General features: G+C 41.7%; 1 protein-coding gene across 1 annotated transcript in view; it reads right to left on the reverse strand.

The window, feature by feature from the left end:
• The window catches only part of NEB (nebulin), a 99,360-nt gene that overhangs the window by 59,751 nt on the left and 12,155 nt on the right, over positions 1–27,454 (reverse strand). Inside the window, exons 13-61 of the mRNA XM_066323198.1 lie at positions 27,069–27,170; positions 26,879–26,986; positions 26,683–26,787; positions 26,202–26,300; positions 25,866–25,970; positions 25,202–25,309; positions 24,376–24,687; positions 23,685–23,891; positions 22,905–23,009; positions 22,674–22,781; positions 22,206–22,517; positions 21,611–21,817; positions 21,217–21,321; positions 20,508–20,615; positions 19,985–20,296; positions 19,566–19,772; positions 19,002–19,106; positions 18,085–18,192; positions 16,829–17,140; positions 16,432–16,635; positions 15,871–15,975; positions 15,419–15,526; positions 14,736–15,047; positions 14,210–14,413; positions 13,761–13,865; positions 13,560–13,667; positions 12,318–12,629; positions 11,784–11,987; positions 11,331–11,435; positions 11,130–11,237; positions 10,653–10,964; positions 9,804–10,007; positions 9,368–9,472; positions 9,167–9,274; positions 8,690–9,001; positions 8,002–8,205; positions 7,558–7,662; positions 7,357–7,464; positions 6,878–7,189; positions 6,371–6,574; positions 6,013–6,117; positions 5,217–5,324; positions 4,345–4,656; positions 3,706–3,909; positions 3,286–3,390; positions 2,671–2,778; positions 1,496–1,807; positions 869–1,072; positions 196–300 (exon numbers count right to left, since the gene is read on the reverse strand). Of these exons, the coding sequence (XP_066179295.1) occupies positions 196–300; positions 869–1,072; positions 1,496–1,807; positions 2,671–2,778; positions 3,286–3,390; positions 3,706–3,909; positions 4,345–4,656; positions 5,217–5,324; positions 6,013–6,117; positions 6,371–6,574; positions 6,878–7,189; positions 7,357–7,464; positions 7,558–7,662; positions 8,002–8,205; positions 8,690–9,001; positions 9,167–9,274; positions 9,368–9,472; positions 9,804–10,007; positions 10,653–10,964; positions 11,130–11,237; positions 11,331–11,435; positions 11,784–11,987; positions 12,318–12,629; positions 13,560–13,667; positions 13,761–13,865; positions 14,210–14,413; positions 14,736–15,047; positions 15,419–15,526; positions 15,871–15,975; positions 16,432–16,635; positions 16,829–17,140; positions 18,085–18,192; positions 19,002–19,106; positions 19,566–19,772; positions 19,985–20,296; positions 20,508–20,615; positions 21,217–21,321; positions 21,611–21,817; positions 22,206–22,517; positions 22,674–22,781; positions 22,905–23,009; positions 23,685–23,891; positions 24,376–24,687; positions 25,202–25,309; positions 25,866–25,970; positions 26,202–26,300; positions 26,683–26,787; positions 26,879–26,986; positions 27,069–27,170 (8,547 nt within the window). The remainder of the gene's footprint in view (positions 1–195; positions 301–868; positions 1,073–1,495; positions 1,808–2,670; positions 2,779–3,285; positions 3,391–3,705; positions 3,910–4,344; positions 4,657–5,216; positions 5,325–6,012; positions 6,118–6,370; positions 6,575–6,877; positions 7,190–7,356; positions 7,465–7,557; positions 7,663–8,001; positions 8,206–8,689; positions 9,002–9,166; positions 9,275–9,367; positions 9,473–9,803; positions 10,008–10,652; positions 10,965–11,129; positions 11,238–11,330; positions 11,436–11,783; positions 11,988–12,317; positions 12,630–13,559; positions 13,668–13,760; positions 13,866–14,209; positions 14,414–14,735; positions 15,048–15,418; positions 15,527–15,870; positions 15,976–16,431; positions 16,636–16,828; positions 17,141–18,084; positions 18,193–19,001; positions 19,107–19,565; positions 19,773–19,984; positions 20,297–20,507; positions 20,616–21,216; positions 21,322–21,610; positions 21,818–22,205; positions 22,518–22,673; positions 22,782–22,904; positions 23,010–23,684; positions 23,892–24,375; positions 24,688–25,201; positions 25,310–25,865; positions 25,971–26,201; positions 26,301–26,682; positions 26,788–26,878; positions 26,987–27,068; positions 27,171–27,454) is intronic.

Here is a 27,454-nt window from a genome sequence, read left to right on the forward strand (position 1 = left end):
TTCTCATTTGTGGCAGATAATGTATTTTAAATGGAAATAGCTTTTGTGAAAGATCAACTCTGCTTTCAGCATTGGAACTGGCCATGTATGAAAATAAACAACCTGACAATATTTTACCATTACTGAAAAATCAAATGTGACAAAAGTGTACTTCTTAGAAACCTTTTAATTGTCTCAGATCTCAGTTGCACTCACCTCACTGTAGTTCACTCTGTTTTGTTTGGCCAGCAGGATTTCTGGAGTGTCAGGCATGACATGAATTGAGGTCTTGTCTTTGTTCCACGCTTCAGTGTACAAACGCTAAGAAGGCAAAAAGAAGAGATTTATAGGACACTCCAAACCAGGTTAATATGTCAATAATTATGGAAAACACATTAATTAAAATGATACAAACTTGGTCTAGTGGAAATTGTCCCTTCCTATGGCAGGGGGTTGGAACAAAATCATCTTTAATGTCCCTTCTAATCCAAACCATATTATGAGACTATAAAATATAACATCTATATACAGTGATTTTAATCTGGTAAAAGTAATATCACCAAAAGGAGAGTTTTTCTGAGGGAGTTTAAAAACATTAAGAAAAAATGCCACATTGCTTCTGAATAATGAATAAACCAAAGCATTATTAGTGCCCAATGCACACATTTGCCAAGGAAATGATTTAAATGCAAAATGAAGAATATTACTACACAAATTTGAGTCTTTCATTACCTGGCCTAAGAGTTTTGAGTGAAATATCAAGAGCACACCAATTGAAAATGGATCATGTCTGAACTGCAGCATGGCTTGTGCTCAGTTCATTCCCAGTCCTGTCTCCAGGGCTGAGGCAGACACCTCTGATGTGCCTCCCAGTGGGATCAGGACTCACCTTGTTCATGATGTCTGCGTTCTGCTTGGCCAATACCATCTCCAGGGAATCCGTGACACTGGTGAACTTGATGGTGTCCGGATGCTGGCGGTAAATCTTGTCACTCAGGATCTCCCCTGCTCTCTTGGCTTTCTCAACTTCCAAGGAACCAATCGGCACCCAGCCAATGCCCCGTAGCCATTCCAGGTCAGACTTGTAGCAGTGCTGTTACAAGAAAAAATTACACGTGTTATTTTAATAAAATAATAATCTATGTTACACAGTGCATGTTTCCAAAGGAAAATGACTTTCCAATCAGCTCTTCATTCAAACAAATTTAAAGCTTTAAAGAAAATTGTAAAAAAAAATGACAGAATTTCACCTACATTAAGGTTGAAACCATTATCCAACTTCTACAGAATAGTAAATGATAGATAGTCCAAATCCTGGAATTACAGGATTTCCTTGAAAAATCGTTAAGGCATCAATTAGTTAATATAACCTGTAGGAGATCTGAGAGCCAATTAACTGCAGAACTTAAAAATAAATCTCGATAAGTTGGTTCTACCACATCAGAACACGATGGCCTGATGCAACTATGTAAAATTAACTCATTCCTCAGCAAAAATCAAATGCCAGGGAACTCACATCACTCTGGAGGTCGTAGGCTTGCTTGGCGTGGATCACGTCGTTCTGGTCGGGCAGACAGATCCACTGGTGCAGGTAGTGCTTGTAGTCAATGTCACTGACCAACTGCTGGCACTTCTTGGCCAGCACCACTCCCAGCATGTCCACAGGGCTGCTGAAGTGGGTCTTGGACTTCTCAAAGTCCTTCTTGTACTCCCTGTCACTCTGGATCTTGGCCACGTGCATGGACCACATCATCTTGGGGTCGTCCTCGATGTTCCTGGCCCCGATGTGGTGGCCCAGCTGTTTGCGGTACCCTTCCTTGTACTTGTACTGAAACAGAAAAGATTTAAAGTTACTTGATGTGTATTGATAAATTAATAAATCATTCCAACAGTTTAACTTACTCATTGTTTTGTAAAGATAAAAATATGAAGTAAGTCTTTCTATTCTGGGATCAATTTTCACATAAGTATTTTTAGTAGATATAATTTTCTACTTATATAATACTTTCAATTCATTAAGCATTTAATGTCACATTCTAACAAGTTTGGTATTTCACATTCTTTTCCTATAAGATTAAATTGTAAATATTAACTTACTTTAAAATTATGTACAAAACTCCTTGATTAAGACCATATGATTTGATCTTAATGCAAAAAGCTGAAGTATCAAACTTGATAGAAAACAAGGAGCATAAAAAAACCTGTTATGCTCTATTTCTAAACTATGCTGCCTCATCTCAGAAGCAAAAGCTACCATAGTCATTGTATAGTTTATCCCAGTTTTTATGTTCGGGCATCTTGAATTTCATTATGACACTTGAACAGAAACATAAGTTTGAATCAGAAATTAAGCTGACAAAATTTACCACTGGCTCATACACCTTTTCGACCATGCTGTTTGAATATCCATGGACATCAACAGAAGCATTGCAGGGGGCATATCAATAATCTTCACATTATTGTATTTATTTATTTATTACCTTATATTTATTTTTTTATTATTTTATCACAATAAAAATACTGGCTGCCCCTTTCTTCAATGCACTAAAGGCAATGTAGTGAAATGATTAAAAGGAATCTCTATGAAACTAGATTTCTATATTATCTATTCTATGCAGTATGACAGGAGCAAACATTCTGACTCTTTCCCATTACCAATTCCACAGAGAAATGAGAACAAAGCCTGCTCACCTCACTGGCAATCTCCCTGGAGGCTTTGGCAGACTGAATGGGAATGGCATCATAACGCAAATCATGTCCCTTCTTCTTCGACTCCTCCAAGGCCAGTCTGTACATTTTCTGTGAGAAAATAATTCACAATTTAGTTTCAAAAACAAAATAGCATTTCAGTTCAGCACATCTGAGTAATAAAACTATTCATGTCCCTACACTGTATTGTTGACTTTCAGGCATCTGAAAATTTTAAACATCTTAACATTTTAAACATCTTCAACCCAGCCCTACACTCACTAGAAAATAAAAAACTGCATATTTCAAATACCTTGTAATTTTATTGTCAATGCTTGGAAAATGGAAATCATTTAGGGAAAGCAAAGCAAAACTAGTTATTTCTAGAAATTGTTGTAGAAATGATTTCTCATTTAAGGGGAATGACATATATTTTAATAGCCCAATTAAATATCCAGGACATCAATTCCTGGAACAACACTGATTTCAGCACTGGAACAGACCATTTGTGAAAATAAACAATCTGAAAATATTTTAATATTAACTAGAAGTCAGAGATGACAAAAGCATACTTGTCAGAAGTACAAGTTAATTGTCTCAGATCTCAGTTGCACTCACCTCACTGTAGTTCACTCTGTTTTGTTTGGCCAGCAGGATTTCTGGGGTGTCAGGCATGACGTGAACGGAGGTCTTGTCTTTGTTCCATGCTTCAGTGTACAAACGCTAAAAAAGTAGAGAGGAAGAGATTGATATGGCATTCCAAACCAGGTTAATATTTCAATAGTCAGGGAAAAAAATAGTCCATACCAGATAAAAAACATAGGAAACGTAACAGGGATAATCAGTTAGGCAACTAGGAAGAGATAGTTTTATCAAAAGGAGGATTGTGGAAATGAAACAACATTTTAAAAACACCACATTGATTATGGAGAAGGAATAACCCAATAAGCATTGCTTGTGGTCAAGTTCATTCCCAGTCCACCCTCCAGAGGTGAGGCAGACACCTCAGAAATGTCACCCAGTGGGATCAGGACTCACCTTGTTCATGATGTCTGCGTTCTGCTTGGCCAACACCATCTCCAGGGAATCCGTGACACTGGTGAACTTGATGGTGTCCGGATGCTGGCGGTAAATCTTGTCACTCAGGATCTCCCCTGCTCTCTTGGCTTTCTCAACTTCCAAGGAACCAATTGGCACCCAGCCAATGCCCCGTAGCCATTCCAGGTCAGATTTGTAGCAGTGCTGTTAGAAATATTTTTTAACAAATCACCCACACAGGTTATTCTATCAATAATAACAATAATGCAACTTACATAGTGAATAGTTCACCAATTAATTACTTCACCATCAGCTTAACAAGTAATTTAAATAAATTCAAAGCACAAGAAAAAATACAGAAAAAACAACTGCATTTCCACTACATTAAGAGTGAAACCATTATCCAGCTTTCACAGAGAAGGAAATGATACATAGCAATTCTGGAGTTAGAGAACTTCCTAGAAGTATCAATTAATTAACACATCTTATTGGAGAGCTCAGTTTCAATCAGCCACAAAATTTAAAAATAAATCTCAAAAAGTTGGTTCTACCACATGAGACCAAGATGGCCTGATCCAGTTATGTAAAATACCAAATAAACTCATTCCTCAGCTAAAAACCAAATGCCAGAGAACTCACATCACTCTGGAGGTCGTAGGCTTGCTTGGCGTGGATCACGTCGTTCTGGTCGGGCAGACAGATCCACTGGTGCAGGTAGTGCTTGTAGTCAATGTCACTGACCAACTGCTGGCATTTCTTGGCCAGCACTACTCCCAGCATGTCTACAGGGCTGCTGAAGTGGGTCTTGGTCTTCTCAAAGTCCTTCTTGTACTCCCTGTCACTCTGGATCTTGGCCACGTGCATCGACCACATCATCTTGGGGTCATCCTCAATGTTCCTGGCCCCGATGTGGTGGCCCAGCTGTTTGCGATACCCTTCCTTGTACTTGTACTGAAACACAAACCAGGACATTACATTTCTGTATCACCTATAAATATCAGTGACTCCTATTAAATGTTTCTATCAATAACCTTTCCAAACTTATCTATAACCTACCATTAAAAAAAACCCAAACAGTCTAATCAATTCTCATGTTAATAATATTCTAGGATTCTCAGAATAAAGTTTTTTGCTATTTGAGTTAGAACACTAAACAGAAATTTTTTGTCATTTTGTTTTTTGAAGAAATGCTCTTTACTAATACTAGTGAAAAATAATTCTGGTCTAATTAAACGCATTTAATCCTTATTACACATAATGATGTACATACTGTAAATACTTATTTATATATAGGGTTATGAGCTATACAATTATCATGACAGCAGCATTATATTATTCTTATAATTATCAACATTTATTTGTTTTAAACATACATGATCATGAACTTGCAAAAATTTGTTACTTAAGGTCACATTTTAACTGTAGTGCCTTTTACAGAATCCAGCTGATAATTTTCAGGTTGAAGAGGAGAGATGTCAACATAGAAAAAACCAAAAAAAGCAGATTCTTACATCACTGGCAATTTGCCTGGATGCTTTGGCTGATTGGATGGGGATGGCATCAGCTCTCAAGTCGTAGCCTTTCTTCTTTGAATCTTCCATGGCCTGTCTGTATTGTTTCTAGATGAAGAATTAAAAATTGGGATTCATATAAGTTCCATATATGATATTCTATGCAAAACAAATTGCTTGGAAGTAGATCTAATAACTGTGTTTAGATTCATTGTACCCAGTTTTATCTACGTTTAACTCAAAACCCCAGATCACTACCTGATACAAATTCATGTCAAAGGAAGATCTTTTAATACATTTGTTAATTAATTTTTAATTTACTGCTTTAAATTATGTAACATTGAATACAGTTTAGAGTTATACTTTTCATCTGTACTAATGGAGAAAAACTAACCTTTTAAAACCACTGATGTGGCTTGCTGATGTGAATTTGTTTGCCTAAAATAATGTTGAACACTGACATCACATCTTTTCAGAATTATGCTGGTGATTACCTTTCTGGTATTCATTTTTGCCTTCCCAACATTATGCACACTGGCAGAAATGATTCCCCAAAAATTCAGTGGAAACACACAACTTGTGTGGAACTTATGGAATTTCTTCTCACCAGAAAAGCTCACTGTTCTATGTATGCACTACCACAAATACACACAAAATGCTTTTAAAGTCACAATTTTTTGATAAATATGTGAGTTACTGAAGGAAACTGATAGTGTCGTCTCTAGAAGGTTTCCTAGAACATTCCTGGTCCAGCCATGACACAGAGCAGTTACATTTGGAGAGCTCCCACACTCACCAGACTGTAGTTTTTCTTGTTTTCTCTTGCCAGTGTGATTTCAGGTGTGTCAGGCATGATGTGGACTTGTGTCTTGTCTTTATCCCAGGCCTCAGTATACAAACGCTGCAGGAGAAGCACAGCAGAGTATTTGGAGGCAATCACAACTGATAATTGGTGACAAATTAACTTACTAATTATCTAGGAAGATATTATTAAATCAGCTCTGGATGAAAGTAAGTTTCCCATTGATTACCAAGAATGCAACGTACATTTTTACAGCCTTACTGTGCTGAAATCTAACATGTCTGTGGTTCTAGTCCTGTCTCAGGGGTTTAGAGAGACTGTTGATGTGTTCCTTGATCAAACCCAGCCTCACCTTGTTCATGGTGTCTGCATTCTGCTTGGCCAACACCATTGGGAGAGAATCTGGGATGCTGGTGAACTTGATGGTGTCTGGATGCTGGCGGTAAATTTTGTCACTCAAAATCTCTCCTGCCTTCTTGGCCTTCTCAACTTCCAAGGATCCAATTGGCACCCAACCAATGCCCCGCAGCCATTCCAGGTCAGACTTGTAGCAGTTCTGTTACAAAATATAAAGGCAGCAGTTACAATTTTGCCCTTTTTAGACTAATCAGCATTTCAATATGTTAAAATTTCCAGTTATGAAGGATTATATGGAGATAATTCTGCTGTTTGGCTGCATATAAACCTTCAGAGTGCCCTTATATTCAGATCCTTTCAATCCTCAAAATATAATGACCTTGCTTGGAACAGAGTAAATAAAACACAAGAAAAAATACTATATGAGAGCAACTAGTCTAGCGTATATACCAAGGAAATTACAAACATTTCAGTAGTCCAGAGCTTATCAGAAAATACTCACATCACTCTGGAGGTCGTAGGCTTGCCTAGCATGGATCACGTCATTCTGGTCGGGCAGACAAGTCCATTCATGCAGGTAATGCCTGTAGTCTGCATCGCTGACCAGCTCCTGGCACTTCTTGGCCAGCACTACTCCCAGCATGTCCACGGGGCTGCTGAACCTCGTCTTGGTCTTCTCAAAGTCCTTCTTATACTCCCTGTCACTCTGGATCTTGGCCACGTGCATCGACCACATCATCTTGGGGTCATCCTCGATGTTCCTGGCCCCGATGTGGTGGCCCAGCTGTTTGCGATACCCTTCCTTGTACTTGTACTACGGACAAAAAGAATATGTTCACTCAGTGTTAGGCTGGGATTTCTTATGTAGCCAAGACCCCTGTGGCACCACCTCCAGAAAATACAGCAGCTGAAGCCACAGAGATTTTGGACTGAGAAAAGACTCTGCCCCAGTGTGTGCCACAAGGGCTCCTGTGCACTCACATCACTGGCAATGTCCCGGGAAGCTTTTGCAGACTTGATGGGAATGGCATCTGCCCGCATGTCGTAGCCCTTCTTCTTCTCCTCCTCCATCGCCTGCTTGTACAGTTTCTGCAATAGACACCACCATGCCCTCAGACAATGCTGCTGACCAGGACACAGCAGTGCCCAGGGACAGACACTGCACCCACAGCAACCACCCACCTCGCTGAAGTTCACTTTGTTCTGCTGGGCCAGCAGGATCCCAGGGGTGTCCGGCATGATGTGAATGCTGGTTTTGTCCTTCTCCCAGGCTGAGATGTACGAGCGCTGGGAAACGAGGGGGACAGAGGGGGTAAGATCACACAGGTTTAGGGGAACAAACTCAACCAAACAATCAGCCCCTTGAACTTTACTTTGCACTGACCCAGGGCTCTACTCCTGCCCATTCCCCAAACCTTCCCAATGCTTCCCCCTTTTCCACACTGTATGCCATGACTGCTCCAACCACACAAAACAAAAGTTTGATATCAAACAAGGAACACAAAACCCTGAGGTAAGAGGCATTTCCTCCCCTTGCACAACCTAGGCCATAGAAGGACATGGACCAAGCTTCTTAGAAAGGAAGGTGTTAATTTCCTTCAGGATGCAAACACAAGGAAATCTTACTTGGTCCATGATTTTGGAGTTGTGCTTTGCCAGCACCATGGGCATGGAGTCAGGAAGGCTTGTGAATTTGATGGTGTCTGGGTGCTGCCGATACTTCTTGTCACTCAGGATCTCACTGGCTCTCTTGTTCTTCTCAGCATCCAGTGACCCAATTGGGGACCAGCCAATGCCCCTCAGCCACTGCAGGTCAGACTTGTACACGTTCTGGAAGGTCAGGAAAGGATAGTAAGCAACTCAGGAAATTCCTAACTCAAACAAATCTCATCTTTTACCACTGGACAATCAGCTGAATGGAGCATGTTTCCCTGGGTCAACCCAGTAGCCTGTGCCACAAAAGTGCCTCCTTATAGGCTCAGCTCCAAAAAACCTGTATCTTCATTCCTCCAACACCACAAGAGGCTATCATGCAATCCACAAATCTTCCTCCTCTATCTTCTTGGTATTGCCAGCAAAAACCTGCTCCATTTGGCAATCTGTAACTGGCAGAGACATTGCAGGAGCCTTTTATCCCATCTCCTAAGGCTGTTTAGACCATTCTCAGCTGCACAATTTCTTGCCTTTGCCAACTCTTTGTTTTCCAGAAAAAAAAGGATTTGAACCCCCTTGACCTTCCCTTGCTACAAAAACCTCCTCCAACAGCAGAAAAGACAACCCAAGGCTGTGGCACAGCCAGGAAAGAACAACTCACATCACTCTGCAGGTCGTACACTGTCTTGGCATGGACAACGTCGTTCTGGTCGGGCAGGCAGGTCCAGCGGTGCAGAGGGTGCCGGTAATCGGCATCACTGACCAGCTCCTGGCACTTCTTGGCCAGCACCACTCCCAGCATGTCCACGGGGCTGCTGAAGTGGGTCTTGGACTTCTCAAAGGCTTTCTTGTACTCCCTGTCACTCTGGATCTTGGCCACGTGCATCGACCACATCATCTTGGGGTCATCCTCGATGTTCCTGGCCCCGATGTGGTGGCCCAGCTGTTTGCGGTACCCTTCCTTGTACTTGTACTATGGACAAAAAATATGTTCACTCAGTGTTAGGTTGGGACTTTTTATGTAGCCAAGACCCCTGTGGCACCACCTCCAGAAAATACAGCAGCTGAAGCCACAGAGATTTTAAACAAAGAAAGGATTCAGCCCCAGTGTGTGCCACAAGGGCTCCTGTGCACTCACATCACTGGCAATGTCCCGGGAAGCTTTTGCAGACTTGATGGGAATGGCATCTGCCCGCATGTCGTAGCCCTTCTTCTTCTCCTCCTCCATCGCCTGCTTGTACAGTTTCTGCAACAGACACCACCATGCCCTCAGACAATGCTGCTGACCAGGACACAGCAGTGCCCAGGGACAGACACTGCACCCACAGCAACCACCCACCTCGCTGAAGTTCACTTTGTTCTGCTGGGCCAGCAGGATCCCAGGGGTGTCCGGCATGATGTGAATGCTGGTTTTGTCCTTCTCCCAGGCCGAGATGTACGAGCGCTGGGAAACGAGGAGGACAGGAAAAAAGGTCACACAGGTTTAGGGAAACAAACTCAGTGAGCAAATCAGGTCCACAAATGAATGCAAGGGGCTCTACTTTGCACTGACCCAGGAACATCTTTCCTTTCCCCAAATTTCAATTCCTTCACTCTTTTCTTTTCCATGCTGTACCCCGCAAAACAAAAATTTGATCTCAAAAAAGGAACACAAAACCCTGAGGTAAGAGGGATTTCCTCCCCTTGCATGACTTGAGCCATGGAGGGACATGGAAGAAGCTTCTTAGAAAGAAGGTGTTAATTTCCTTCAGGATGCAAACACATGGAAATCTCACTTGGTTCATGATTTCAGAGTTGTGCTTTGCCAGCACCATGGGCATGGAGTCAGGAAGGCTTGTGAATTTGATGGTGTCTGGGTGCTGCCGATACTTCTTGTCACTCAGGATCTCACTGGCCCTCTTGTTCTTCTCAGCATCCAGTGACCCAATTGGAGACCAGCCAATGCCCCTCAGCCACTGCAGGTCAGACTTGTACACGTTCTGGAAGGTCAGGAAAGGATAGTAAGCAACTCAGGAAATTCCTAACTCCAAGCCATATCATCTCCTACCACTGGAAGCTCTACCAGTGGAATACTTTCCCCTGGATCAATCCACCGTACACCAGGTATGGGACTCCCATTAAGATCTGCTACCCACAGGTGGCTCCCCACTCTTTCAAGTACCTGCCAAGGAATCCACCACCCTCCCTCTCCATCTTCTTAGTAATTCGAGCAAAGACCTACCCCATCTGGCATTCTGCAGCTGGCAGAGGCATGGGAGGTGCCTTACTCCCCCCAAGACCCTTTGCATCATGTACCACTGCAGCCAAAACTTGCCTTTGCTATTGTTGGTCTTCCAAAGACAAATATTTGACTCTGTTTTCCTTCCCCTGTCTTGCTGTAGTGAAGATCCCACCCACAACTCCCCCCATAAAATGTTCAAGCCAAGAAAAGATTCTACTGGGATTATGAAATATGTGCCCACATAAAGAGCATCACTGACTGACCCTGACAAGAAGTGCCACAACACAACATCAGTCCCACAGAATGAGCCAATAATTATTATCACACAGGGACCTCTTCCAGCAGAGGAACAGAACACAAGAGACACCTGTGGTTTCAACACAGCCAATAAAGAACAACTCACATCACTCTGCAGGTCGTACACTGTCTTGGCATGCACAACGTCGTTCTGGTCGGGCAGGCAGGTCCAGCGGTGCAGAGGGTGCCGGTAATCGGCATCACTGACCAGCTCCTGGCACTTCTTGGCCAGCACCACTCCCAGCATGTCCACGGGGCTGCTGAAGTGGGTCTTGGACTTCTCAAAGGCTTTCTTGTACTCCCTGTCACTCTGGATCTTGGCCACGTGCATGGACCACATCATCTTGGGGTCATCCTCGATGTTCCTGGCCCCGATGTGGTGGCCCAGCTGTTTGCGATACCCTTCCTTGTACTTGTACTATGGACAAAAAATATGTTCACTCAGTGTTAGGCTGGGATTTTTGATTTAACCAAGACCCCTGTGGCACCACCTCCAGAAAATACAGCAGCTGAAGCCACAGAGATTTTGGACTGAAAAAAGACTCTGCCCCAGTGTGTGCCACAAGGGCTCCTGTGCACTCACATCACTGGCAATGTCCCGGGAAGCTTTTGCAGACTTGATGGGAATGGCATCTGCCCGCATGTCGTAGCCCTTCTTCTTCTCCTCCTCCATCGCCTGCTTGTACAGTTTCTGCAACAGACACCACCATGCCCTCAGACAATGCTGCTGACCAGGACACAGCAGTGCCCAGGGACAGACACTGCACCCACAGCAACCACCCACCTCGCTGAAGTTCACTTTGTTCTGCTGGGCCAGCAGGATCCCAGGGGTGTCCGGCATGATGTGAATGCTGGTTTTGTCCTTCTCCCAGGCTGAGATGTACGAGCGCTGGGAAATGAGGGGGACAGAGGGGGTAAGATCACACAGGTTTAGGGAAACAAACTTAACCAAACAATCAGCCCCTTGAACCAAAGCAAGAGGGCTCTACTTTGCACAGACCAAGTAAGACCTTTTCTTTTTCTAAAATTTCTAATGCTTCACCCTTTTCTTTTCCATGCTGTACCTCATTGCAGCTTTTTAAAAGAGAGCTTTATCTCAAACAAGGAACACAAAACCCTGATGCAAGAGGATGCAGCATCTCCCTTGAAGAAGCCAGACCATGGAAGTACATACAACAACATCCATGGAAAAGAAGGTGTTAATTTCCTTCAGGATGCAGACACAAGGAAATCTTACTTGGTCCATGATTTTGGAGTTGTGCTTTGCCAGCACCATGGGCATGGAGTCAGGAAGGCTTGTGAATTTGATGGTGTCTGGGTGCTGCCGATACTTCTTGTCACTCAGGATCTCACTGGCTCTCTTGTTCTTCTCAGCATCCAGTGACCCAATTGGGGACCAGCCAATGCCCCTCAGCCACTGCAGGTCAGACTTGTACACGTTCTGGAAGGGCAGGAAAGGATACAAAGAGCTCACCAACCTCCTCACTCCAATCAACCTCATCTCTTACCACGGGGAACTCAGCTGAATGGAGCACATTCAACTGTGAACCCATTCAACCCAATAGCGACCCATTCATTGGTTGTACCCATCTCCTAGGGTGCTTCAGACCATTTCCATCTGCACCCAAGACTTGCCAACCCTTGATTCTCCAGAAGATGGGGATTTCAATCTGTTGCCCTTCCCTTGACAAACAGACCCTTCAACCAACAGCAGGAAAAACACCAGACAGACAACCCAAGGCTGTGGCACAGCCAGGAAAGAACAACTCACATCACTCTGCAGGTCGTACACTGTCTTGGCATGGACAACGTCGTTCTGGTCGGGCAGGCAGGTCCAGCGGTGCAGAGGGTGCCGGTAATCGGCATCACTGACCAGCTCCTGGCACTTCTTGGCCAGCACCACTCCCAGCATGTCCACAGGGCTGCTGAAGTGGGTCTTGGACTTCTCAAAGGCTTTCTTGTACTCCCTGTCACTCTGGATCTTGGCCACGTGCATGGACCACATCATCTTGGGGTCATCCTCGATGTTCCTGGCTCCGATGTGGTGGCCCAGCTGTTTGCGATACCCTTCCTTGTACTTGTACTGCAGGAAAAAACAGTATGCACTGAGTATTATTTTAGGTTTTTTTTAGATTTCTAGCAAACCCTGTGGCACCACTTCCAATAAATTTACCAGCTGAGAGGCACAGAGATTTTACAGTGTGAGAGAGTTCAGCTGATGACCTACTGTGTACAGCTAGAAAAGAATCCACACATTACCCTTCTCATAAAACACATTTTCCAAGACTCTCCCTGGCATATATATTAAGAGCTACTGCTCAGTAACTGAGAGGAAGAAAAGTCTCTAAATTATGAAAGTTATACCAAAGATCTGAAGTTCAATAAATACACCCTCCATGAAGAATCATTTACTGATCTTCAAGCACAATAGCCAAATGAACTCTTACTCAAAGTTCTCAGGCAATAAAATGTAACTACACAGAGACTTGCTGGGAATATTAAAGGAAGAACAGCAAACACACACAGGAATGCAATTTTGTATTAATAACTAAAATAACAACCAAAAAAAGGTTTTTTATACAGTTTGAACTTTTAAACAAAAACTTGGTTTGGGTTTTCTTTCCTCATGCACAACTCAGCTGTGTAGCTGCAGAGCCAGGGCCATGCAGATGGGCAGTGCTGAGGGCAGCCCATCACTTCAGAACTCCAGGCTGTTGCATGAAGAGATGCACTCAAAAGCCCAGGAGGCAGCCTGCTTTGGGCTATGGTCATCACCCAGCCCCCACAGCTACTCTTTCACATCACCCTGGCCTTCCCTTGCAACAGTGCACACCCATAACTTGCAGGCACAGCTGCAGCTGGACACTGCAGAACAAAAAACTTTGATGGACAAGTGAATGGCAGAAAACAGATTTGTTGCCTCCATTAGGCTCAATTGCAAACCCTGGGGTTCAAGTGCCAGCAAGTGACACCTGTGTGACAGTGTGTGCCATGAGGGCTCCTGTGCACTCACATCACTGGCAATGTCCCGGGAAGCTTTTGCAGACTTGATGGGAATGGCATCTGCCCGCATGTCGTAGCCCTTCTTCTTCTCCTCCTCCATCGCCTGCTTGTACAGTTTCTGCAATAGACACCACCATGCCCTCAGACAATGCTGCTGACCAGGACACAGCAGTGCCCAGGGACAGACACTGCACCCACAGCAACCACCCACCTCGCTGAAGTTCACTTTGTTCTGCTGGGCCAGCAGGATCCCAGGGGTGTCCGGCATGATGTGAATGCTGGTTTTGTCCTTCTCCCAGGCCGAGATGTACGAGCGCTGGGAAACGAGGACAGGAAAAAAGGTCACACAGGTTTAGGGAAACAAACTCAACCAGAAGATCAGATCTGTAAACCAATGAAAGGGGGCTCTACTCTGCACTGACCCAGGGCTCTACTCCTGCCCTTTCCCCAAACCTTCCCAATGCTTCCCCCTTTTCCACACTGTACCCCACTACTGGTCCAACCACAAAAAACAAAAGTCTGATCTCAAAAAAGGAACACAAAACCCTGAGGCAAGAGAAGCCAACATTTCCCTTGCACAACTTGGGCCATGGAAGGACCAACATCTTGTCAAAGGAAGATGCCTGTTTCCCTTAGAACGCAAACACAAGGAAATCTCACTTGGTCCATGATTTTGGAGTTGTGCTTTGCCAGCACCATGGGCATGGAGTCAGGAAGGCTTGTGAATTTGATGGTGTCTGGGTGCTGCCGATACTTCTTGTCACTCAGGATCTCGCTTGCCCTCTTGTTTTTCTCAACATCCAGTGACCCAATTGGGGACCAGCCAATGCCCCTCAGCCACTGCAGGTCAGACTTGTACACATTCTAGAAAGGCAGGAAAGGAAAAGATCAGCTCAGCAACCTCCTTAATGGAAGCAACTCCAACTCCTACCAATGGATGTTCTCCTCAATGGAATATGTTCCACTGGGTCATCCACCAGCCATCCATTCAATGTTTGCACTCATCCCCTAAGGCTCTTGATACCATTCTCCATTGCCCTTAGGGTTTGTTTTTCCCAGTTGCTGGTTCTCCATAAAAAATCCCTTGACTCCAATGCCCTTTCCTGCTACACAGACCCCATCTCCAAAACTAGAACACAGGACAGACAACCCAAGGCTGTGGCACAGCCAGGAAAGAACAACTCACATCACTCTGCAGGTCGTACACTGTCTTGGCATGGACAACGTCGTTCTGGTCGGGCAGGCAGGTCCAGCGGTGCAGAGGGTGCCGGTAATCGGCATCACTGACCAGCTCCTGGCACTTCTTGGCCAGCACCACTCCCAGCATGTCCACGGGGCTGCTGAAGTGGGTCTTGGACTTCTCAAAGTCCTTCTTGTACTCCCTGTCACTCTGGATCTTGGCCACGTGCATGGACCACATCATCTTGGGGTCGTCCTCGATGTTCCTGGCCCCGATGTGGTGGCCCAGCTGTTTTCTGTACGCGGTTTTATATTTGTACTAATTGAACACAGAAGCAACAATTACCACTTATTTCCAAGCTGGCATTTCAGTTTCTCTGTGTTAAGACAGTGGCTAATAATTTTTAACCTAAGATATTTGAATTCGCTTGTGTTCTTTCCCAAAATTTCTAGTATTCGCTATAACTTCCAGGAGATACCATGGGATTTCTCCTAGCTATATAGTATCATCCTTAAATTATTGTATTTAATTTAATTAACTTTATACCATTAAGAATTACACAACCTTTGAGGTGAGCAGCAATACAACAGTGTTAAAATGTTACATATCTCCTCCTGTTAAGTATAAACCATTTTTATCCCAGATGTATCCAGATTGCCCCACTCTGATTTTCCCTCTGTGAGACCCACCTCACTGGCTATGTCTCGGGATGCCTTGGCTGCCTGCAGGGGGATGGCATCAGGAGGGAGGTCGTAGCCCTTCTTCTTCAGCTCTTCAAATCCTAACTTGTAACGTTTCTGTTGGAGAAGAATTCAAAGGAATTAATGCAGATAAAACTCCCTAAAGAGTTTTTCAGTGCTATAGCCTTCCATCTCTGACTATTGAAAAGAAAGCATGGGTTTCCAAAAACAGTTTAATTAATTAAATTAAACTCCATACCTTGCTATTGATGACATGTATTTTGTAACCTTAGATATAAAATATTTTAAAAAATACAATTTAAATGTTTTCTGATTATTTCATCAAAGATAAAAATTTTCTTTTAGCAAATATATTAATCTGAATTACTCCCAGAGCTTTCTGCAGAGGTGAGCAATACAACTCTGTTATTCTCTATGCCCAGTTTCAAATGCAGACTTACATCACTTGTGTTAATCAAGTTTGATTTAGCCAGCAAAATTTCAGGCGTATCAGGCATGATGTGAACCTTAGTCTTGTCCTTGTTCCAAGCTTCCCTGTAGAGTATCTGAAAGAGACACAAACAAAAACCTGGTTTGATCCAAGATTCACCTGCACAGCAGTAATTTCAGTTCACCTTTTCTCTGTATTAGCAAAGCAAAGATGTACTAATCAAGAATTAGGGATGTAAACAAGACAAGACAGTAAAATCAAATAATAAAATTACTTGTTACTCAAATACTACCTTTTTCTTCTTTACATCCATGTAATGCCAAGAAAACATTAAAGCATTAAAACAATATATTTACATATTGACTACTTAAGGTCTTATTTGCAGTTATTCTGAGTAAATTATCAGTGCTCAAGATCTTCCTCTTCTGAACAAGATACAAAGAGCAGTGAGGCCCTGACACCTGCTATCTGTATATTTTAAGTGCATGTTCTGAACCAGAGATTCCTTTTAAAATGTATATTAATGTATTCACTTATTGAATCCCGCATTCTGTCTCTACAGGCAACTTACATCACTCCTGTTTTTGGCATTAGATTTTGCCAAAACGACATCCATGGCATCTGGGATACTTGTAAACTTAACAGTGTCTGGGTGCTGCCTGTACTTCTTCTCACTCAGTATTTCAGAAGCTTTCTTGTTCTTTTCTGCTTCCAGAGATCCCAAAGGACTCCATCCAATGCCTCTGAGCCACTGTAGATCTGACTTATACAGGTTCTGTTAAGGATGAAAATCAAATTATAGCAGATTATTTCAGTGGTCATTGATTAAACCCTATGAAAAGCCTAACCGGCAGTTTAGCTCCAATCTGATCCATACTGATATCAAAAGCGAGTCATCAAAGACACTTTCCAATCAGCAGTAATTATTTTACATGGAAGTAAGTGAATTAAACCCAGAGGGAGCTTACATCACTCTGCAGCTCGTTGACCCTCTTTGCCTCGGTGACATCAACCTGGTCTGGCAGACAAGTCCAGCGGTGCAGTATCCGTTTGTAGTCCACGTCACTGACCAGCTCCTGACACTTCTTAGCCAGAAGGAAGCCCAGCATGTCCACGGGCATATTGAACTTGGTCTTCCACTTCTCAAAGTCTTTCTTGTACTCCCTCTCACTCTGCATCTTAGCTACTTGCATGGACCACAGCATCTTGGGGTCGTCCTGCAAGCTGCGGAATCCGATGTGATGCCCCTGCTGCTTGCGGTATCCTTCTTTGTACTTGAACTGCAGTGGAGAAGGTGGCACCACTCAAATCACAGTGACAAACATGTAAAATGTGCAAGAAAAATACCAATATATTCCCTCATCTTAATGTTCCTCATGAAATTATCCCTGGAAGTGTCCAAGGCCAGGGTGGATGGGGCTTGGAGCAACCTGGGATAGTGGAGTGTGGCCCTGCCCACGGAAACTGAATAATCCTTAATGTCCCTTCCAACCCAAACCATTTTGTGGTTCTATGATTCTATAAATAAACAACTTCTTACAGCATCTGATGTAAAGTTTCAGCAGCCCCTTGACTAATGTGCATGACTTGGTGTCAGTGAGTGCTCTCCCTGGGAAAGAGAGAGTCCTTGGAAAGGAAGAGAGCATGGCAATAGGAGTGGTCTCCTGTGCCATCTGATTCACACATTCACTCTGCTCAGAACTCCCACATATTGACACACTGAGATATTTTGAAGAATAACATCATCAACAATGAAAAATTATGAAATGCAAAGATACTGAAGCACAGGAAAAATTTCCTAATGATTAATAAAATCTCTTCCACAAATGCAGGAGTTGTATTTGTACCAAGCTATGGTAACAGCAGTCCATGTGTCACCACATCCATTTCAGTGTTGTGATGAGTATTTCTCTGGATAGGCACAGGGCTCAGCTAACTGGACCAAATTTGCTGCTGCTCCGAAAATGAAGCAGCCAAAAGAGCAGAAAATTTATCCTTTCTTATGACCAGCTGTGTCATGAATGCACCAAACTTTGGTCCATCTTTGCCAGAGAAACCCTTGTTAAATTGGACAAAAACAGCTCAGGAAAGGAGTTTTGTCAGCAGTGATGGTTTTGACTCCAAGCCACACCTCAGCATAGAGGTGTATTCCAATTTCCTGTGACTCTGTAGGTTATAACAACCAGATCAATGCTTGTCACATTGAGTTAAAAATGCTGCTTACATCACTTGCAATGTCCCTTGAAGCTTTGGCAGCTTTCACTGACATGGCTTCAGGTGTGAGGTCATAGCCTTTCTTTATCATTTCCTCCCAGCCAAGCTTGTAGAGTTTCTAAAATTGAAAACAATATTAATTAGAAGCAGTAATATGTATGTCACCTGCTATTTAGATGCACTAACGATCCAAATTCTGATCACCTCACAGGCTTCAGTTATGAGAAAAGAGCTGCTAGAATGGAACTGAGAAATGAGAAACTGATAAACAATGAATGCTGCTCTTCCAAGGCTTAGGAGAGGGACTAAATAGTTTTTCACTATTTAGCAGCTTCCTACTATAGCTGACCTTGATTTGAAACATATCTGGAGAATTTGAAATACATACATCTGACATAACTGAACACTTTTTGATTGGATTAACAAAATTTTAATAAGAGCTTCATGAAGCCATTTAACAGTCAAGCCAATTTGTGCACAGTTGATTTTAAGTATTCAGGCATTCTTAAGTCAAAGATTTGCCTCTGAGCAACAATGCAAAACAAAACCTGAGTGTTTTCCACCGGCACAATTGTCACTTTCTCCTATCTGAAAGCTGAGAGAAAAGCTGGAATCACCACATCTACTTTTACTCATAGGTTAAGTTAAAAAATATACACATTTAACTTGTAATTTTATAGTAAGGAATTTTTTAACATGATTGAATTCTATGCTAGGTATAGAGTACAGAGTATGCACTTCAAGACTTCAAAAGCTGGAACTACATTTTGCACACATTATAATGCAATTTAGTCTGTTAGTTTGCTAGTCTGAAGCTGGTACTTATTTTACTCTGAAAATACTACCCACATGAAATTCTTGCCTGTGTTCTAAATCCCCAGTAGATATTAATTTAAAATGTTGATAGGATGTATCAAAATACTCTACCTGACTGTAGTTTGTCTTGTTCTGTTTGGCCTGTAGAATATCTGGTGTATCTGGCATCACATGGACCTGAGTTTTATCCTTCTCCCAGGCTTGGGTATAAGCATGCTATGGACAGAAAGTTATACCAGATTTGTTAATATAAACGACAAAAGATGGTTCTTCCAGGACTTTCACCTTTCCATTTGGATATGGATGAGTAAAAAGGTGAAGGTGCTGACTCAGATTTATTTTACTATCTAATGATCTAATTCAGAATCAGCTGAATTATTGTCTGGTCTTGCTTCTAGTAAAACCAAACTACCAAGATTTTCACAATCAGTCATATCTATGTAAGAATGGGATGAATAGAGGCCAGAGAAAAACGAGAAAAGATTTCTTTAAGCAATGATGTTTATCAAGAACTGTTTCGTTGAGAAAAAAAAAAAAAAAGAAAAAAGAGGAGCCCGTGACAGATCTTCTTCCCAGGGGAACACTGCCACATACAGGAGTGACAGAGATTTACAGAGTAGTCACTGGAATGGATGATATGTGAATGCCTGCCTGGCTTTTCCCCTAAATACTCACTTTGTTCATGATATTTGCATTCTGCTTTGCAAGGACCAGGTCCATGGCATCGTTCTGTTTGGTGAAGGGGAACATGCTGGGGTGCTGACGGTACTTCCGATCGCTCGCGATCTCCGTGGCTTTCTTTGTTTTCTCCACATCCAGAGAACCAATGGGACTCCAACCAATCCCCCTGAACCACTCCTTGTAATCCTGCTTGTACTCATTCTGCCAAACAGGAGACAAAAGCAAAGTTTACAATGTAAAGGCAGCTCATAAAGAATAATCGTAGAACTGGTCGTCCTCCAGTTCTTTCCGAAACACAGCCATGATGGAAAAACAAAAGCCACAAAAAGGAGGGCAGCTCATAAAAAATAATCCTGCTCTTTCCAAACTGCAGCCACGATGTAAAAAACAAAAGTCACAGAAAGAAATCTTACATCACTTTGGATCTGATTCATGTTTCTGTACAGCTCCAAACTCATTGCATCTGGCAGGAGCATGTACTGGTGGATCAGGCGTTTGTAGCCGGTGTTGGTGACACGGTCCTGGGCCTCCTTGGCTGCCACCACGCTGAGGGCATCAGAAGGTGTCTGGTAATGAGTCTTGCTTGTCTCATAGGCCTTCTTGTACTCCCTGTCCGACTGCATCTTGGCCACTTGCATGCAGTGGACAAGTTTAGGATCATCCTGGAGGCTGCGGAAGCCAACGAGTTTCCCCTTGTCTTGTTCGTACCCTAATTTGTATTTATACTGGAAGAGAACAGAAACAGAGACTTCAATTCATTTAGATTTGAAATTAAGGAAAAAATTCTTTCCTATGGGGGTGCTGAGGCCCTAATACAGATTGCCCAGAGCAGCTGTGGCTGCCCCTGGATCCCTGGAAGTGTCCAAGGCCATATTGGAGCACCCTGGGACAGAGGAAGCTGTCCCTGTCCATTTTTTCTCCCAAGAACTAACTTACATCACTGGCAATATCCCTGGAAGCTTTGGCAGCTTTGACAGGAATAGCATCTGCCCTGAGATCATATCCTTTCTTCCTGGTTTCTTCAAATGAAGATCTGTACATTTTCTGCAAAAGGAAAAAGAAACATCTTATAAAAAAGCAAAATTTTACATGTTTTCCACATGCACAAATATGGGTGAAAAGTTACATATAAGGATGCCATCTTAAAAAACAAAAAGAGATAAAAATGCCTGTTTCTGCCCACATTGCAGATGTGCGTAATTACAAGCAATTCTTTATTTAGCATATGCAGATTCAACAACTGGCTACCAAAACCTATCTATAATGTCATCTTTTACACAAAAAAACAGGTGCTACCTGCATCTTGAACCCTGTACAAAACCCTGTGCATGGGGAAATAAAAAAATCAATAACAAAATAATAAATACAGTAACAAGCGTGAACAGTACTCAAAGTCTAGTGTATTTTGTTAGCAACTGTTATATTTTAATGGTCTGCATGAACACTTCACAACCTGACTATAAACATGGCTTTTTTCCTGGCAATTCTGGGGATCTAATTTTGGGGAAGGAAGCAAGGAAAAGGATAGTTAATAGGTTTTGTGAAATTGCTACAGGTCAGCAAGGTGAGACTTTTGCATGCTCTCATCTCACTTATTCCTAATCAAAAAATAAGAGAAGGTCACAGCCTTACAAACAATACTCACTTCACTTAAATTGAATGCATTTGCTTTTGCTAAAACAATCTGTGGAATATCTGGAGTGATGTGAATTTTCTTTTTGTCTTCTTCCCAGGCTTGCTTGTACTTGTGCTGGAGAGATTAAAAAAAAAAATTAGAGACCTAAAAATCTGTTATTATTAAATAAAACATTTTAAAATACTGTTTGCCACTTGAAATCCAAACTGCCTTGACAATGATGTGTTACTGCCACAGGAGGAACATTCATCTTTTTATTTCAGCACTTAAAGCACATTCATTAGCTACAAAATAAAGTCATGTTTTCTAAAGCTCTGCACACAACAGAGTTGACTATTAAATCAGATGTAGATTGTTATCCACTTCTCCAAGCTTAAATGAATTCTGATCAGCAATTTCTTACCTCATCCATGATTTTGGCATTATTTAAAGCCAAGACCATGTTCATGGAATCCATAGGAACAGAGTACTTCAACTTGTCTGGATGCTGGCGATATTTCTTCTCACTCACAATTTCCATGGCTTTTTTGTTCTTCTCAGCTTCCAGAGAGCCCAGTGGGAGCCACCCAACACCCTTCATCGTTTCATCATACTCTGCTTTGTACTGATTCTGCAGGCAGAAAGTAGATAAGAACCAATATGAAGCATAAAATAGTTCATGAATTTGGAAGTACAAGATAAAATGTATTAAGGAAAAGTGAAGCTTTTCTTGTCTTGGTCTGAATATAACTGTTTCTCCTGAAGAGCCTGATGGGACATCAGGAGTAAATATTCATAAAATTGTTTATTTCTAAACTCAAATGTATTAATTTAATATTTCAGGGTCCAGGAAAAATAAAATGCCTCTAATTGTTGAAAAACTTGTATAATTTACTACATTTTTGTAGATACCTGACCTACTTTCACTAAGAAAGTAATACTATTTATCTTACAGTGTTTTTTTCATAAAATTAGCAGCTCAGTATTCACAGTTCAAAGGCTGAAGAACCTCTACTTACATCACTTTGTAACTGCATCATGTTTTTGGCCAATTCAATGCTCATAGCATCAGGCAGGACATTGTAGGTGTGGATTAAGTTCTTGTAGTTTGCATTGGTAGCCACTTCCTGAGCTTTCTTGGCTGCCACCACACTGACCATGTCAACTGGAGTGTGGAAATTAGTCTTGGCCTCCTCATAACCCTTTTTGTACTCCCTGTCAGATTGCATTTTGGCCACCTGCATGAAGTGCACCAGCTTGGGGTCGTCCTCCAGGCTGCGGAAGCCGATGTGCTTCCCTTTGGCCTTCTCGTAGGCCAGTTTGTATTTATACTGAGAGCAGGAAAGAGAAAGAACAGCAAAAGTCACAGTTAAAAAATGCCATAATAAGCTCTGTTTTATCACTGAAAAAAAATAGATCACAAGATCTCAGGTTTAGTCAATTAATTTAAATAAAGTCATGGAGTGGTTTCATGCAACCAGACTCACATCACTTGCAATGTCCCTGGAGCTTTTGGCTGCTTTTATTGGAATTGCATCTGGCTGCAGGTCATAACCCTTCTTCTTGTCCTCCTCCCATCCAGCTTTGTAAAGTTTCTAAGTTCAGATGTGAAAGAGAACAGGTGTCATGAAGGCAGAACCCTGAAGTTAAACACTTTCAAACAAGGCATTATAATGACAGCGGGGCACTGGATGCCCACCATGAGCACAGCAACTCACATCACTCATTGTCATCTGGTTCACTTTGCACTGCAGAATTTCTGGGGTGTCTGGCATCACATGAATGCTGGTCTTCTCTTTGTTCCATTTATCTGTGTACAGCCTCTGCAATTACAAAGGAATTCTTAGCATTGAAAAGGCAGTGAACTCATAAAATAAGAGTTTGTTTTTGTTCTGCTCATTTGCAATAAATAATATTTCCTAGAAATATTATCAGCCCCAGAAATAACCTTTACAGAGCTGCTGAGGAGCAATATTATCTTCCTCCTTCTTTAGTATTGTGAGAAATTTGCAAAGTATGTTTTGATAATTAATAAATATTGAAGGAGGAAGTTTCCAATCTGTGCTCTTCCCTGCAGTAATGGAAAGCAGAATTTATTTTCACAGACATTCTTTCCACGGAAAACAAGGGATAAAAGGATCAGTGGTGTCCTGGATAAATAGAGACAAGTGTAAAGAACTCCACTTTCCAGGAAACTTGTACAAAACTGACAAAATTCCAGGTTTTCTGCAATTCACTTACAGTGAATATGTCCTACAGAAAAAGGATTATCAAAGCACTATAAATCCGGAAAGGAAATCTTTAATCTTTAGAAACAGAAAATGAAACTCTCTTGACTATGAGCAGTCAGAGGCTTACCACGATCTCTCAGTGCCCAGTCTTAACCAAGGAACTCCCACACTCACTGGAAATTTAAATAATTCCAGTGGGAATGCACCTTGCCCCATAAGTTTGCGAGACAAAGCCCCAGACTTTGGGTCAATCCAACAACTCCCCACCTTGTTCATGGTCTTGGCATTTTGCTTTGCCAGCACTTGTTCCATAGCATCTGTGGGGATGGAGAACTTGAGCTGGTCAGGATGCTGACGGTATTTCTTCTCACTGAGGATCTCCGTGGCCTTCTTGGCCTTCTCTACATCCAGGGACTGAATTGGGACCCAGCCAACTCCTCTCAGCCAGTTATTGAAGTCAGATTTGTACAGGTTCTTTCCAAAAATAAACAAGAAAAACACGGTGAGGCAAGAAAAATTAGTGTCTATACACATAAAACAGGTAAAGCATTAAAACTTAACCTGGTCGTTCACTTTTGAGGGGCAATTTAGATTTAATTAAAATTTAAGTATGATAGAGTCAGTATTCAGGAGAAATAAAATCACAGTAATTGAAATCTGACTTCAAAAATACATCAACTAGTAAAACATGCTCATTTGCTGGGAATATGCCAAATATGGAGAGATATAAAAAAATGTTACTTTGCTAGATAAGTTCCCTAGAACCTAATAGCTACAAATAATTCTGATAATGTTTGAAAAATAAATGGTTCCAGACCAATCACTTACTTCCCAACCTACTGTTAATCCAGTATAAAATATATTGGATTATACAAATTAATTTTCTAGCCTTAAAAGACTAATGATGTCACACAGTCATGATGAGAATTAAAAATGGAGCTGATTATTGATGACATACATCACTCTGAAGCTGCATCACGTTTCTGGACAGCTCCAGGTTCACAGAATCAGGCAGGAGGGTGTAATTGTGGATTGGCTGCTTATAGCCAGCATTTGTCACCACTTCCTGGGCTTTCTTGGCAGCTGTCACGCTGAACATATCCAGAGGAGTGTGATATTTGGTCTTGGTGACTTCATAATCCTTCTTGTATTCCCGATCCGACTGGATTTTGGCCACGTTCATGTAGTGAACAAGTTTGGGATCATCCTGCAGGCTCCGGTACCCGACCTGTTTGCCTTTGTCTTTCTCGTAGGATTCCTTGTACTTGTACTAGAGACAAAGGAAAAACAGCTTGAGCCACTTGGGAAAGAGAAAACACATTTTGGATGGGTTTAAAACACCGAGTTTCAAAGTATTAATGCTGCAGTTCATTCTATAACCTCATCAATGGTTTTTACAACAGCACAGGATTATTTAGGGCAAAATAAAGAAGAGGATTATTGAATTTTTCAGCTTGTCTTGACACCTGGTACATATCTCAACCCACACTTGTAGCTACAAGCCCTCCCTCACCATTGTCATTGATGCAGGCTTGCAACTCCCAGGGCCATTCAGGTTTTAATTAAGACTTTAATAATAATAATAAATTACTGAACAGCCTCACCAAACACTTCAATACCCCAATATCCAACTGGGGAGGTTTAAGAGAGGAATGAAGAGTCACTTGTAACCTTTTGTTAAGGCAGAAATAAACAGGTCTCCAGCACAAGTAAATAATAATTAATTTCATAAATAATGAAATGCATGAGGGGTGTGTGTTCCACTGGATGTAAATCCTACTTACATCACTTGCAATATTCCGAGAAGCCTTAGCAGCAATAATTGGAATGGCATCTGGTTTCAGATCATAGCCCTTGGCAAGGGTTTTCTTCCAGTCTGCTTTGTAGTTAGCCTTGGAGGGAAAAAGGGAAGAGTTTGCAGTGTCAGGAAGAACAGCTCTAAGGAAGAGTTTAAGCCCATGTCTTTCTTACAAGAGATTTTATTACAGGAATTAAAATGTCCAGTTTAGTCCATGTAATCTCAAGAAAAAAATGTTAACTTGTACACAAACTACAGCTCGATTATAATAAATAAATCTACTACAAAGATAATCATGAATTCCACAAGAATTTTTGCACTTTTTATTAGAACAACTCTATCAGTGACATTTTTGCCCTTTCTTATGCAAAACCCTTTTTCTTTGGGCTGAAACTTCAGGATTTTTTTCCTGTTAGCTTCAGACTCAGGCTTTGTGCTCTAAAGGGACTGGAGAAAGCAGCCTGGCTGATTTTTTTTTTTTTTTTATCTGGCCAGACTGTTAAAATTCCAAGGCTGTTAAGGGAGATGTCAGCTTTTATCTCATTCCTGGGAGGCTGATAAAACCACCAAAAAATTTAACATCACAAAAGCAATAAAATTGATACCATCAGTGGAGAGCTTCACGGTGTTGAAATTCAAAATATACTCACATCACTGATGTTGTAGGCATTAACTCTAGCCTGGATGAACTGGGGCACGTCAGGAGGGAGGTGATACTTGTGAATAATTTCTTCCCCTTTAGATTTATACAATATCTGCAAAGAAAAGTAAAGGAAGATATTCAGCGGCACAGTTTATGGACTGTGAATTGAAAAACCATTTTTAAAAAATCTGATTTCCAGGCGATGTTCTGCTGGAATAAAATTGTGAATACACACAGTCACCTACACAATTATTTCAGGAGTGCTCTTAAAGCTGGAGGATGAAGTGAAGGTGGGCACAGGGCAGAAATTGGGAATGTCAGAGTGTTTCCAAAGTTTACTTACATCACTCAGCTGTTTGCTGTTGATCTCTGCTTGCTTCTGTACTGGAGAGTCAGTCACTGAAGTGAATTTGGTTTGATCAGGATGCTTTTTGTAGGTGTGCTGAAAGAAGATAAAAAAATATTTGTAGAAAACGCATATAAAGTATTTTCCGACTGTTGATAAAATAAAAAATATATTCATAAATTAACTTAAGTACTTTTAAAGTATTATTTTAAAAAATACTTATTTAAGCACGTGAACACTTCAGGTTCATTCTTAATTTTGGTACTACTGCTCTCATTTTATGGGTTTAGTTGCTATTGAAAAGACTGTGCTATATCTGTTTTGATCACTAGATGTCACAAAAGGCTCTAAAATAGAGATGAAGATTTTTTTTAAAAAAAGTCACATATGGCAATGAGGCCAAACTCAGAATCATTGATGTAACCACAGATCACTCAGGTAATTTTTCTGTGGTGAACAACAGCTGTCCTGTACTCACATCTTTACATTGCTCCAACTTCTTGATTGCTTCATACTCTTGAGTTATGGTCTGAGGGAAGTAGCACATTGTCTTTTCCTCTTCATAATCTGCTTTGTAATTTTTCTAGGAACAAGAGCATTCAGTAAGGAACCACAACTGAGTTTTGTCTAAGCTGGCAGAGTGATGGGGAAAACAGAACGATTGCCACACTTACATCACTTTTCATAGCTTCAACTTTCATGCAGTGGATCTGATATGGGTCCTCAAAGCTGCCCAAGTAGTGCCCCAAAATATTCTTCTGATATGCCTCTTTATATTTTACCTGCCAAAATAACCACGAGTTGAGAAGCAAAAGTAATCAAGAGGGTCAGCACTGAAGGATAAACCCCAAGGGAAATACCTACATCACTAAAGTTCTTCAGAGCAGCATCAGTCTGGAACTTGGGTGTCTCACAGTAATTCATCCTGTTTCCTTTGGACTGTTCATAGGCTTCTTTGTATAATTTCTGCAAATCAAATAAAACCAGATCATGCAGGAGATTTCACTGCAAGTCACCCCCACCACGTTAAAAATGACAAGAGTAAAACAGAGAAACAGTTCCAAAGAAAAGCTTTCCCACAGGACTGAGAAACAGATGGCACTGTTTTCCCAATGGTCTTTAAAAATAACTTTTTTTAGGTTTGTAAGGGAAGACAGAAAGGTCTACCTAATGGGTTTTGAACCTCTGATGCTGAGAAATAGTCTATCTTTTTTCATACAAATGAAAGAGGAATTGAGAAGACCGTTACA

Source organism: Sylvia atricapilla, chromosome 7 (assembly GCF_009819655.1).
Source record: "Sylvia atricapilla isolate bSylAtr1 chromosome 7, bSylAtr1.pri, whole genome shotgun sequence".
NCBI lineage: Eukaryota > Metazoa > Chordata > Aves > Passeriformes > Sylviidae > Sylvia > Sylvia atricapilla.